The 14,336-nt window shown below is 40.2% G+C and overlaps 1 protein-coding gene and 1 long non-coding RNA gene across 6 annotated transcripts in view; one reads left to right on the top strand and one right to left on the bottom strand.

Moving 5' to 3' along the window:
* The window catches only part of NCOA2 (nuclear receptor coactivator 2), a 188,765-nt gene that overhangs the window by 146,236 nt on the left and 28,193 nt on the right, over positions 1-14,336 (top strand). For all 5 annotated transcript variants that reach the window (XM_085053012.1, XM_085053010.1, XM_085053013.1 and 2 more), the window contains 3 exons: positions 733-880; positions 3,066-4,335; positions 12,733-12,943. In XM_085053012.1, the coding sequence (XP_084909138.1) occupies positions 733-880; positions 3,066-4,335; positions 12,733-12,943 (1,629 nt within the window). The remainder of the gene's footprint in view (positions 1-732; positions 881-3,065; positions 4,336-12,732; positions 12,944-14,336) is intronic.
* LOC146442112 (uncharacterized) lies at positions 9,141-12,735 on the bottom strand. The gene is made up of 3 exons (XR_014850150.1): positions 12,378-12,735; positions 11,638-11,742; positions 9,141-10,467 (listed from the first exon to the last, which is right to left on the bottom strand). It is a non-coding gene; the product is annotated as an uncharacterized LOC146442112 (long non-coding RNA).

Raw genomic sequence — 14,336 nt, 5'->3', positions numbered from 1 at the left:
AACTGAATTTGTTGAAATTCATTGAAAACTAAAGGGGCTGCAGAATATGTGCAGTGAAGTAAACCCCAAACCTGAAATGCAGCCAACACTGGGAAAGGGTAGCACAGCCCCAGTTTTGGCTTAGGTAATTGTATTTGTAGTTTCTTTTGAGCCATAAATATTTTGTATTTGTTCTTTTAAAAGTAATAATTTCTCTTTCCAGATCTCATTTCTAATTGTTCTTATGTAAGAGTTTTATGCACTTTTTAAATTAAAGAAGTAGTGACAGTAACTGTGCAAGACAATTTAGGCAGGCAAAAAGTAGGAAAATATACAGGCTAATGGAAACAGATGACCTAAAGACTACGGACATTTATATTAAAACATCATGATATAGATGGTACAATGAAAAAATCTTTGAGGAACAAAAGGAATTAGACACATATTTGATGAAAAGTGAAATGGACATCAAGAACTTCCTGTCTATTCCTCAAATACATTCTATTTCATAGTATCTTCCTGTTATTGCTGTCACTCCTTAGAGATTTTCATTTGATCACCCTGCAGTGTGTGGGATCCCTTATTTTATATGTGAGTCTATTTATTTTCAAAATGTTCTTTTTGTTTGTTTTGTTTAATTGGCACCATATCTGTGGTATAAATGCTGATGGATTTAGAACATCAGATGTTGAGCAGCTGAGCTACCTGTACTACAGTTTCTCATGAATTTAACTGTGTTTTTCTTGCCTGCAGTGCTGAGGCAGGGACTAGCCTTCAGTCCTGTTTATCGGTTTTCCCTGTCTGATGGCACCATCGTTTCTGCCCAAACGAAGAGCAAGCTCATCCGCTCTCAGACGACCAGTGAACCTCAGCTTGTGATCTCTTTGCATATGCTTCACAGGTAATGCTGCCCACTCTGCTAAGAGACATGGAAAGTACAAGGTTGCCAAAGCAAATAGATTGTTTAAGGCTGATAGATTGCAGTTGACCCAGAGCTGATATCATGGAAACAAAGGAAGATTTTGAAATCAATTCTTGAAGCAGGAAAAGATTGTAAGATTATTTTAGGATTTAAAAAATGGCATGCTGGATTTTCAATGTCATGTTCTTAATTTCAGTATTTTAATTTCCTCTGTTTTGCATTGTAGATACAAGAAACTTGCCAACTGTAATTAAATCTAGAAAACTTAGCAGGATTAAATTCTCGTAGTTCACATTCTGTTATTGGTCCTGGTTCTTCTTAAAACAGCATGTTATGATTACTAGGACTGCACTTTAGACAAACTGTTATTTAATTCTTTGATTCCCTTCATGCCTTGTCCTTTCTGATGCTTGGCTTAGTGGCTTTCACTTGTCCAGTCCGGAGAAATACCACTACTATGAGTTCAGGGTGTTTTTTTAAAGCATAGTCAATAATATACTAAAGTGAAGGTTAAGTAATCACTGACATCAGAGCTTCAACATACAATTTTATTAAGTCATTGGAAGTCCTGGTGTGTTTGTATCAGATTTTGTTTCAGGTTTTATTGGCTGACTGTAATTACAATACCGTTTTCCTTGAATCCTCTGTATAATTTTTTAAGAGGAAGAAAACAGTGCTAAACTGTTTTTATTATAACAGAATTATAACTCATACAATTATAACTGAAATTATAACTGAAACAATTTTATAGAAATTTTAGATTTGCAAATTGATCTGACCAAAAGCAGTCTGAAATTTGTTTTCTTTGGATTGCTGAATATACCTAATATTTCATTAAGTGCCAAATTTTAAATTTTAAAAAGCAAGCACTATTAATTTTTAAATGGCACATGGATATTTTCTTGCACTTTTTTTAGCAGAGTGCTGGTACTACTTTATTTGTAATAAGTTTTTAAAAATCCCCCTTTTTTATAGTTAATGTTTTCCACCTTTGCCTTTATACCTAAGGTAACAAATACAGAATAACAAGATTCACTACTCTGTATTCTTCAATTATTTCACTTCTGATGCTTTAGCAAAATGTAAAGGTTTATCTGTGCTTACTTATACTGTGCAAATAGGAGTGGGTTTTGTCTCATGGAAAATGCATATTAGGAATGTTCCATTTGTATTGGGTTTTGGAAGTCCAGAGCTGATTTGATTTTTGTCAGAATCTTTTCTTTTTTTTCCTTCCTAACCTACTTGACTCTGTTTCTTATGTAGCTTTCAGCATTTGGGAATATGTCTGATTTTCCTAATTTAAGTTTTAGCATAGAGTAAAAAGTGTATTACATCCTCCCATAAACTAATTAAAATCTACTGAGGAAAAGTGACCTTCAGGTGCTCTCACAAGAGCTTTTTTTCTCTGTGTGTGTGTGTGTGTGTGTGTGTGTGTGTGTGTGTGTGTCTCCTGTTTCTTCTGTCTTGCAGTCTACATCTCTAAAATATGAGTTTCAGCTCCTATGTGTGTGGTTTGTTGTTTTTCTTCTCTCCTTTTCCTAAATGCCTGTGCAGGACTGGATTGCTAACAGACTGTTCTCATTCTGAAGCAGTATCCAGTAGTTCCCTTGGCTCACATGCTGTTTTGGAGCAGTATTGAAATATTCTGGCAGTGTAAAAATGTGACTTTTTCAACTTTCTTTTCACTATGAACTTGGTGGGCAAATAGCCCACTCCAGCCTTGTGGTGGGGCTAACTCACAGAAATTCAAAACTCCAGCAAACAGCTGTCCACAGCTGTCTTGTAAAACATGTATTTGTTGGGTCATATGTTCCAGATGAGATTTCTGTCAGTTCTAGAAGTTAGCTCTTGCCAAATTGTAGAGGAGAGATACATTAAAGGGAGTCTGCATTTCTAATGACTGTCATTTAAGTGAGGTTTAATTTTGTTTTTCCTCTCTTCCACTGTTTTCTAATGAGGTACTGAAAAACCATACTGTTAATGTTCAGCCATGCTGAGAGTTGCATATCACTTTTGTCAAATTGTTGATTTGTTGTTGATTGTAGGGGTTTTGTGTTATTTTAAAGTGAGGTTTGGGGTTTTGCTTCTTTTTCCGTAATGTAATTGCAAGTTGGCCACTGTCAACTTTAGCTAACAGGCTGTTTTTCTTCCCCTTGCCACATAGAGAGCAGAATGTCTGTGGAATGAATCAGGATTTGACTGGACAAGGAATGGGGAAGATATTGAACCCAATTAGTTCCAGCAGCCCTGCCCATCAGGCCATGTGCAGTGGGAACCCAGGTCAGGATATGACCATCAGTAGCAATATAAATTTTGCCATAAATGGCCCAAAGGAACAAGTGGGCATGCCAGCAGGCAGGTTTGGTGGTTCAGGGGGAATGAACCATGTGTCAAGCATACAAGCATCCACTCCTCAGGGTAGTAACTATGCACTAAAAATGAATAGCCCCTCACAAAGCAGCCCTGGCATGAACCCAGGGCAGCCAAACTCTATGCTTTCCCCAAGGCATCGTGTGAGCCCTGGAGTGGCAGGAAGTCCTCGCATCCCACCCAGTCAGTTCTCCCCTGCAGGAAGCTTACATTCACCTGTGGGAGTCTGCAGCAGCACAGGAAATAGCCATAACTACACCAACAGTTCCCTGAACGCACTTCAGGCCCTCAGCGAGGGCCACGGCGTTTCTCTAGGATCATCGTTGGCTTCACCTGACCTAAAAATGGGAAATTTACAAAATTCCCCCGTGAATATGAATCCTCCCCAGCTAAGCAAGATGGGAAGCCTGGACTCTAAAGACTGCTTTGGAATATATGGGGAGCAATCAGAAGGTACAACTGGACAAGCAGAGAGCAGCTGCCATTCAGGAGAACAGAAAGACAACAGTGATAGCAACATGCCACCAGTTGGCAGTGGCGAGAGGCCTGATGGACAGAATAAACTGCATGATGGAAAAAGCCAGACAAAGCTCTTACAATTGCTGACCACCAAATCAGATCAGATGGAGCCTTCACCTTTGTCCAGTACCATGGGAGACATTAGCAAGGACTCCACAGGAGGGTTGCCTGGGTCTGGTTCAGCACACGGAACCTCGCTCAAGGAGAAGCATAAAATTTTGCACAGACTATTGCAGGACAGTAGTTCTCCTGTAGATTTGGCCAAGCTCACAGCAGAGGCCACAGGCAAAGAGCTGAACCAGGAGTCCAGTAGCACAGCTCCTGGTTCAGAGGTGACTGTTAAACAGGAGCCAGCGAGTCCTAAGAAGAATAATAATGCACTACTTCGCTACTTGCTAGATAAAGATGATACTAAAGATATTGGTTTACCAGACATACCCCCAAAACTGGAGCGGTTGGACAGTAAGACAGACCCTTCCAGTAGCACAAAGTTAATGGCTATGAGAACGGAAAAAGAAGAGATAAGCTTTGAGCCTAATGAACAGGTAAGCTAATTTTTGCATTGTATGTGAATGAGTTGTTCCAGGCCTGCTTTCCTGCCAGCTGACTTCCTCTAAGAGTAGTATCTTGGCTCATCAGAAAGCTGTTACCTGTCTTTTGAAATCCAGTCTTCACTCAGTTTTCCAATCAGTGTTGCTAGGTTGTGATCATCATACTGTACGAAAGCACAGACTCTGCCTAGGAGGAGATGGATAATGCAGGGTAGCTTTCCCAGATGGCAGTCAGGCAAAGGCAAAATCCTCGTGACTCTTGGTTAGTGCTAACTAATTGACAGCTTTTCCCACAGGCTGATGTTGAACTGCTGCTGTACTTGCTAAATGGGTCCTTGACCTAGCCCAGCATAGCAGCTACACTCCTCCTGTGGAAAACAGGTTCATGCCCAAGAACAGGACTTGTTTGAAAGGACTGGTAATAACTTTGCATTACTGGTCTTTGTGCTATGCTTGACCTGCAAATTAAAATCAAAGCAAATACACTTCTGTGCCAATTTGGAGGATTTGTTGGGGTTTTTTTGTCTTCTTGAAAATTCTTTCTATTCAGCCTCAAGTTTCTGTGGATGATTAATCGTTCAGTTCAGGGATCACGTCTCCTTGTGCAAGGTTATCTGCATTGAATTTTGCATTCAGAATTTCTTCGCTTTCTGTGCAAGATTACTTGTTCCTCTGCTGCCCAACATGCTAATAAATTGTGTATTGTTGGGACCTATGCAAAAAAGTGTTATTTCACTGGTGTTCATGCAGAATTCACTTTCCAAAAGCACCAGGTTCACATTACCCGGAGTGCTCCAGTTTTCAGAGCTTGCAAGAAAAAGGGACACAGCAAAAGCAATCTGCTACTTCAATATTACTGTTTTTATTATTTATAAAATGGGTAATTACAATATCAATTTTAGTATAAAACATTTTCTGGGAAGGTTATAACTAGCTGGAGTTAATGATCCTTAGATTCGTCCTACACTGTCAAATCTCCCAGCTGGTCATTAATCCCTAGGCAGCCCTGTGCGTGAAGCCTTAGTTTGTAAATCATGATCAGATCATATACAATGCAAACATTCATGTGTCTCATTCACAGCCATATCTTTAATTTTAAAAATTTTGTGTATTTTTTTCATGTGCAGGCTAGGTTTGGACATGTTTATTTTTTTTTATCTATTATATTTTTTTATTGCATGTGTACAAAGACATTAGTTTTTGTATTTTCTATATCGTGTTGTAAGGCTGAGGGCAGATAGACAGCATTTTCTTAGCCCTAAGTCACATCACTTCATTATTTTTTTTTTATTTGCCCTTTTGGCAGTCTATAACTAGTAGACAGTTCTTTCAACAGTGGTTATAACCACAAAATATAGAGACAAAACATGCCACTCCCGTGTGGATGCAGCATTGTTAAAGTCTCAGTTATCCAGGCAACTCCTAAGGTTACTTTGCTGCTTTTGTTTCAACAGAATTTGACAACTATTGCCATTATGTAGGAGCAATCATGGTTTTTCAAGCCTTCCCATGCTTTAGGGGAAACCATGCCAAATTGGACTAATTTCTCCTTACTGAAATTTCCACTGATTTATCCTCAAGCCTGGATGTTAGTTTAGTTTTCAATAGAACCTTCTATTTTGTGGTGTCTGTAGAGGTAGGGTTTAGATTCTCTGTGACAGCTTATGATGCATTAGGCTAGAAAAACACAGATATCAAGAAATTCACAGCTAAACTGGCAAGAACAGACTGTTTTTAAAATGTCTGATAGATTTCAATTCCTAGTTCAGATCCTACACATTGAACTCAGTACTAGATTCAAAGCAGAGATATTCAGTCCTCCAATATTAGGTACTGGACAAGGATGTAAAATTTAGTAGTCACCAAAAAATTTATGCCCTTCATCCGTAGATCAAAATCATGGCCTTCAGATGGTTTTATTCCCCATTAATTAAATTTCTAAAAGAATTAAAATTTCCTCTTTCATGATCTCTGTGGAGTACGCACGAAACAGTTAGCTTATGAACCCATTCAATGTGTGTCTACAACAGAGGAGGTAAGCTGCTCTTCAGTGATATTCCCATTGACGGATGGTAGCGCAGGTGAACGGTTTAAACTAGCTGCTTTACTTTCTCATGACTAAAGATAGGCAAGTTGTGTCTCACCCTAAATGTAAACATGAGACTAACTATAAAACCAACTTTCAAGAAAGAGACTTCTGTGTCTACAAGCATTACCAACCTCAACCAGTTGAAAATCAGGTCTCCTAAATTATGAACATCGTAAAGTGAATAGTCTGTTCATTTTTATTTTTAGGTTTTATGTTTCTGAGGTTGGGGAGTGATATGAGGGGATTGAAGTGTGGGCTATGGATCTATTGCCTTTTCTTAATACTTGAAGAGACAGTTTGTCTCCCCGGAGAGAGTGAACCAGAAGTACAGAAATGTCCAGGAGCTGGGTTTGTTCAGAAAACCACGAAGCAGTGCAGGAGTTGTGATAAAGTGGTAAGGACTTCCTCAGCACCAAGGTATGGGGAAACCAGTCCTGTCACTGTGATGGAAGACTGCTAGATAATGACAGAAGGGCTTTTGTTGCTCCTGTTGGTTGTAAATAGAGCTTTAAAACCCACTTAAAATGCAGTGAAACCTGGAGCTGAATAAACAGGAGTCCAGCGTGGAGTAGGAGAGAAATGGTGGGGAATATAGAATAATGTAAGTGTTTAACTGTCCAAAAGCCAGGCCTTTAAACAAATAACCACATTACCCCAATTATAAAATCACTAAAAATATTTAGCATCAAAACTCTGGCTTTGGAAGATGGTCTCCCACAGGAAGTGCTCATTGCCTAAATTTAGATCAAAGCTGGAACTATTTAGTACAAGACTAGAACACAGATTCTTGAGCTAAATTCTTCCATCCTCCTGCATCCTTCCCCCTCCTTCTTCCTCCCATATGTAAAAATTAGCCATGTGCTTGTGTTACCTATTTTGCAGGTTTATTTAAAACTTCTCCTCCCTGAGGAATGTTGTATTTTTAAGTAATTAGTCACTGGAGTGTGCAGTTTCTCTGGAAACTGCAGCAGTGCAGCAGTGGGATGGCCTCTACAATGGAGATCAGTGTGTTGGGAGGCAGCAGAGCCATTGCGTTTTCTCCTTTTACTTTTGGTGTGACTTTCTGAACAGGAAATGCTTTGAAGTGCACCACTGTACTAAAAATAGCAGTCTTTTAGGTAGTGTGTTTAAACATACTCTTGTGCAGAGAGCAGCAACTGACAGGAAGCCTTTCTCAAATGGCAGAGAATATTTCCAGCACTGCCGTACCTTTTTTCCCTTCCTTGGTGGGATGATGGTTATCAAGCTTTATTAGGCTAATTGCTATTCCAGTTACGGCAGCTGCAGGGGAGAGGATGAAAGAGAAACGTTCTAGGGACACTCATCAGGGTTTTTCCTACAGCACCAACCGTAGTAGGGCTGTTGCTGTCAAGGACCACAAGGGTTCATATGGTTCACCACTGTTAGAAAGGGAAGAGCAGTGAGCCTGCCTTCTCCCATTCTCCCTGACAGTCCACTGCCAGGAGCAGCCTGGGGAGTGATCAGGAGATGGTCAGATGTGGCAAGGACTGGCTGACAGCTTGAAGGGGAATGAGAGTGAAAGTACAGGAGGATATCAGAGAAACATCATGAACAATGCTTTACTTGCTAAAGTAGCCTTGCTCTCTGAGAAATCACTTGGGGAAGTGGGGAATAACATCCTAATCTCCACAAGTGTACTCTCCTCTTTTTTGTTCAGTAGACCATAAAGAGAGGCCGTTTGACAGGGACCTTGCAATGCAACAGTCTGCACAAGTGCTGTTCCAGAAATCATCTTAAGCATGTACATTTTTGTCCTAAAACTCAGAAACTGCTCTGGTGTTCCTCACATACTTCATCAACTCTGCTGTGCTCATACTTTATGTAGAAACCAGTATCTTCCCAGTACTAGCATATTTTCTCTACACATGCCACTCATCTTTAAAAAACCTGTTTCTGTTTTAATAGTCCGGAATCCATTAAGTTCATGAAGAACATTGGTTTCATCTTGAAATTCTATCAAAACCTTAGAATGGGGATTCCATTTTCAATTAGAGTTCTGTTTTCAAATGTTAGTAATAGAGTAGCTTGATAATTTAATAGGATTTCTAGCCAATTTTATGTTTATTGCAGTTGCCAGGGAGAAAATACCACATCGGTTCTACTTCTAATTTCCTTTCCCCTTCTTTTTAGAATTATTTAATTTATTGCCAGTTTGGAGCAGGGATTTGGTTTTGTTTACCTCTTACGGTCAAATGCTTTGCCCATACTTCAGAGGTAAGAGATAACTTTGAATTTATGTAAGTCAGGTGTAGTTTCAAGTCATGTCCCCATCAAAAGACATCCTGTTCTAAGTCCTTAGAATACAGGGTCACAGTGCAAGCCATGGGCATTGCCCATGGCAGGAAGGATATTTCCGGAGACTTGAGTGTCTTATCCAGTCCTTTACAATCCATGGAAGCTAGACTTTGACACAGCAATTTTTGCAAACAAAACTTCATGTTGAGGTGCCACTGCCTTAGAGTAGAGCTGAAAAAATTCTGTAAGCACTTAACTATAATCTGTATTTCTCTATATGACAGTATAAAATAAGTACTTTTTCAAATGCAAAAAACATTCCTGAGAATTGTCTTACACTTTCCGGCACTTAGGGTCCAAGTTCTACAGAGTTTGTCATAATTGCATTACTTAGACATAGTGAAAATGTGTCCACAAGAACTTCCTTGTGATGCTTAGTACTTTTATCAGGTGCTTTTTTTTTTTAAATTAATGACGAATAATTGTTTTACAGGGAGGTTAGGGTGTGCCCTCTATTTACATAAAATTCAATTTAGACCATTAACAAAATAAATATAGTATATAAATAAAAGAAAAATCCCATGAAACTAACCAAATAAACATTTTAATGCTAGTTTGTGCACATATGGTGCCATTTGAGGGTGAGTCTGGAAAGACTTAGGCTAACATCGTAGGTTGGTGTTAATTACAAATCTCTTGGAGCTTTTGCAGCACTTGAGAACCCTTATAAAAAAATGAAATATTTGATATTGATTATTAAGCAAAAAAAAGGAGAAGGTTATTTGTGTTGTTGTAATACATCTGTTGTATTTGCCCTTTCTTTGCCACTTCCTGAGAGGAATTAAAAGCATCTAAGGGAGTGCGGTTTTCTGACACATTTGGATCAATATGTTCTTCATTGTTGTTTTTTTAGGTTTCATTTTGAGGGTGAATTTTTTACATCTAGTGTTTGAACAAAGAATTGCAGTAGCCAGAATGCTAAAAGATGACACAAAATCCCGCATAAAACCAACCAAAAAATCCCCCCTGCAACATATAAAACTTCCCTTCGCTGTTGTCTCAGATACGTGTAATGAAGGCCATATGTCTTAATTCCCCCAAAGAGTACTGAATCATCCTTCAGTAATTTATGATACTCTATATCAGTCTCTTCTCCTGGCTCTTGCAGTCTTCTTGTACCAGATTTCCCATTGCTCAAACTGCATCTCCTATAAACATCACTCATGGCTGTCTCTTGGAGCGCCTTTTTGAATCTGCTTATCACCTGTCTGCGCAATGATTTAGGCTTCATATAATCACGTTTGATTCCCCCTGGCTCAGCCTTTTCTACTGATGTGCTGTGTCCACCCAGCTGCTTGTAATTGCCTGGAAGGCAGTGAGTCATCAGTGGGATTTGTCTAGAACAGGTAATTTTGGACCAACCAACCTGTTTTCCTTCAGCAAGAGGCTAGGGGGATTGTTGGCATAAGAGAAACAGTGTGTCCACATGTTTACACTTGTGTGAGGCTCTTTGGCCCTTTTCCTTATGGCAGGTTTAGAGGCGCATGGTAGAGATGAAACTTCTGTGAGTGGTGAGGAAGCTGTTTGGAAGGCCCCACACACACAGTGGTTATTGAAGGATTCACTGTAAAAATGGAGATGCTGCAGGACTCTTGAAGCATCTAGAGCTGCTCAGTGTTTTAGTTAACCTAAATGACCTGACATGACAATAGAGCTTGGTAAAGCTGTGTGTGACACTTTGAATGTCTGCAAACACACTGGAGGACACAATTCAAATTCAGCTGCAATGAAGAGATAGAGAGACAAAATGTTAGAACATTCAGGGTGAATAAATGCTATTTGTTATCATTAGTCAAGAATTTTTTTTTTTTAAGGAGGGGACAACTGGCTAGACAGGACTTTTTCAGAGCTTTTCTAGGGATCATAGTGACTGCAAGATGAGTGAGAGTCAGTCATGTCATGTAATTAAAAGAATCACACGATTTTTTTGAATATGCCATCAAAGTATACCTTGTGTAAATTTTCTGCTTTACTCAGCAGCTGTAAAGCTTCATTTTAAGTCCTGTCTTGGACATGGCTTCAGCAAAAGTGTGGATCGACTGAAAGCAATCCACAGGAGCAACAAGAATAATGAGAGGCTTAGAAAACAGGTTATTTGCTGAAGAAAATTCACAAATTGAGATTGTTCATTAATTTCAGCTTAAAACACAAAAGAGCACATGTTTTCAAGTACAGAAAAAGTTAGAAAAAGAAAGGGGAACACAATGTGTTCTCCCGATTCAAAATACAATTGGAAGGAAGGGCCTGAATCTCAGTGTGAGAGATTTGCATTGACTGAGAAACAAAAAACAAACCAAGAGTAGTAAGGATGGCAGAGTGCTGAAACCAGTTCTCCAGGGAAGCTGTGGATTTTCTGTCCCTGGATGTCTTTAACAAGCAACTGTATGAACTTCCATAGGGAATGGCATACACTGATTTTGCCTTGAGGCTTTCAATTTCTTCCAGTCCTCTGATTCTGTGATTTCCTACCATTTTGCCAGTAACACCAGCCTCTAGATCACTCACATGCTGCCTTTTAATGGAGTAAATTCCCTCCTCTTTTGCACCGTATACTACAATTTGTAAGACTAGGAGATGATGTAGAAGGAATAAAAAATAATACCGTGTTTATTTGCAGTCAGTCACCCAAAAAAGGCATGTAACAATTTAACCTTGGGGCATTTTAGCTACCTTTGCATAAAATAGCTGGGCTTCCCAGGAGCAGGCTAGATGTGGCAGAAGGAATTCTGTACTGACTAATGTGCAGTGCTTCCTAGTTAGCCTGGAGAGCCTCAGTAGGTAGTTTAAAGCCATCCCAGCTATTTCTACAGTATCCTGTAATCTCTGGCATAAGGTTGCTCTCAGTAAGAAGTTCTTGTCATGGGAAAGGACAAAAAAAAATAAAAAACCACCTCAGAAAGAATTTCAGTTCTGCACATTTGTGGTGTTATTTCTCAGTTCCCCATCCTTCACGGATGGCTGCTCACTCTTGCTTCTCCTCCATCATTGCACATTTCCTAATGAAGACACTGATTTTGAGTAGATATTTGTTATAAATACTGTTGTGATATATTTACTGTTCAAGATGGTAGTAACTGAGACTGGACAACCTGTTCTTAATTATTACCCAAGTTTTACCCTAAGAAAAGTTCAGGATTGGAGGAGAATATAGTTGAATGTTTTCCACATTTCAGTCAGAAAAGGATTTTAATTCTGAGAGTTTTTAGACAGAGAAGCTGACAAAAGAGAATACCAGTGAAAATCAATATATTTAAGAAAAACAAGTCGGCCAATAATTACATTGGAATAAGATGAGCATGATTTTTCTCCCATGTTTAATTCATTATAATTTTCTACTGAATTTGAATGTAAATTCAAATGTGGATTTCTCTTTTCACACTCTAGAGAAGTTCTGTTCAATGATTTGGGAAGTTGTGAGCAAAATAAATTCCCAATCCTATGTATATATCTTGCCAGTAAATTTATATAGAGTTATTCAGTATTCAGGTTTTGAATATAATGAAGAAGAGGCATATGGGGAATTGCTTTAGCCATGAAGTAACTTTTCGATTGTATGCTTTTAATCAAGTCACAGAGACTAAAAATATAACTGTGCTGAAAGAAATACTGGTTATACCTACATAAACCCCACCTTGAGCACTCCTGGATCTCCTGTTCTCCCTGCTGTCAGCACCGATCACAGAGTGCACAGGGAAGAATCTCCCTCTTGCCCAAGGTATGGACTGTGCGGAATCACACATCTGATGTGGGGCTTTTGAAGGGCTGCCAGTGCCACACTGGGCTCCCCAAAAGCAAGGCAGACTAGCCCTGGAAAGCCTGCACAGTCCCTTTCCAACAGGTTTGTGCCCTTGTCCCACGCAAGGTGTGCTGCCAGCCACATCCGAGGCCAGGCCGGTGTGACAGTGGGGCCTGCCTGCCTTGGCGCAAGCAGGACAACAGCAGGCGAGCAGCGGCTGTACTGTGGGTTTGTGTGTTCTTTGTTGCAGCCAGGCAGTGAACTGGATAACTTGGAAGAGATTCTGGATGACCTGCAGAACAGCCAGTTACCGCAGCTTTTCCCAGATAGCCGCCCAGGCGCGCCAGCGGGCTCGGTCGACAAGCAAGCCATCATCAATGACCTCATGCAGCTCACCAGTGACAGCAGCCCCGGCGCGGCCGTGGCCACCCAGAAAGCAGCAATGAGGATTTCCCAGAGCAGTGAGTCCCCCCCGCCTTCCCCACGCGTGCAGCGAGGTTGGGATCCCCACTGTGGGGCCATGGTGCCCCCGAGCCGGGCGGGGCGGAGCTGGGCAGCTCGCAGCGCTGGCCTGGCCTGGCCTTGTGTGGGGACAGAGCGCCATCTGCGGTCGTCCCAGTTCCCAACACACTCGAGTTTGCGTCCAGCTCTCACAGCCTGGAGTGCTCTGTCCTCTGAGGGGTTTTAAGGGCTACCCTCGAGTCAAACATCCCCTGCTGTGGTTCTGTGTGATGCTCCTGTGGTGAGGGTTTTGGCATGGAGAGCACCTGCGGTTTTTCTGCGGTGCACATCATTCCTTTCTGGCAGCTCTTGCAGCGAAAGGTGCAAGAGAGGCTTTTCTAAGCATGAAGGAGAGTCTTCTTCTAAAACCACAAGATTAATAGAAGGACAGAAGATTAAGAATGCCCAAGTTTAATTTGAGATTGTGGCTTTTAGTTGAGTCACTTCCAGCTGACAGCTTTCCTTAACCTTATTAATCAGCTTACAAGTCAGCATTGAAATGTTGGTTTACCATCATAGAATAATGGAAAGCAAGCAAGAGAAGAGTCTTATCAACTACTGTTGTTGAATAAAATAGCGTAAATACCACTGCTTCATTTTTTGCTCCTGTTGGCTAGGATGGCCATATCTATTTACTTCCTTAGATGTGCCTCTAGTCTTTTTTCTTGTAAAATACAGGATTTAGATAATATTTTTAGCCATTCTGATGATATTAAACTAACACTGAGTCACTTCCAAATTCATTCAAATTACTTATAAATTTTGAGATAAATATTAATATTCTATCAATAAATATTAGTGTTTAAATTCGTATTAAAGCCACTTCAGATTGTTAAATCTGTTATCCACATTGCTCAGAGAACGATGCTTGGGTTTAATGTACTCACTTTTGTGCATATAAAGATACTAACAGCAGCAGCACAAAAGTCAGAAGGAAATCTCTGTGCATGTGAAGTCTTTAGCATATTCTTCCTGAAGCAACGTCTGTTTGTTACTTGCAGTGTAGCCTTTTGGCTTTCTAGGGTTAGCCTAGCTTTAAATCTGCTTTCAAAGCTACTGGCAGTACAGTAACAGTATGATTGTAAATGAGAGTGGTGGTTAGCAGCAGTTCTGTAAAAGCCGCATCCTGTTTCCCATCTAAATGAAAACCCTAAAAGTTTTCGCCCCAGCTCAGCCTTGTGTCTGTGCCTGAATCCCCTAAGAACTTCTGCCTTGTTTTTAGTAGAAGAGCATGCGGAAAGCAGGTCCACAGAAATAGTGAGGAGCTTCTCATATGCTCACAGAAAAGCAGTGTAGAATGAATGTCAAATCATACACAATTCCAAAAGAGGCTTGGGGTTTTTTAATATTTTT

This window comes from Lichenostomus cassidix, chromosome 2 (assembly GCF_008360975.1).
Source record: "Lichenostomus cassidix isolate B80296 chromosome 2, HeHo_3.0, whole genome shotgun sequence".
Classification (NCBI taxonomy): Eukaryota; Metazoa; Chordata; class Aves; order Passeriformes; family Meliphagidae; genus Lichenostomus; species Lichenostomus cassidix.
The sequence above is the reverse complement of the archived record's forward strand: the minus strand, read 5'-3'. Positions and strand labels throughout refer to the sequence as shown.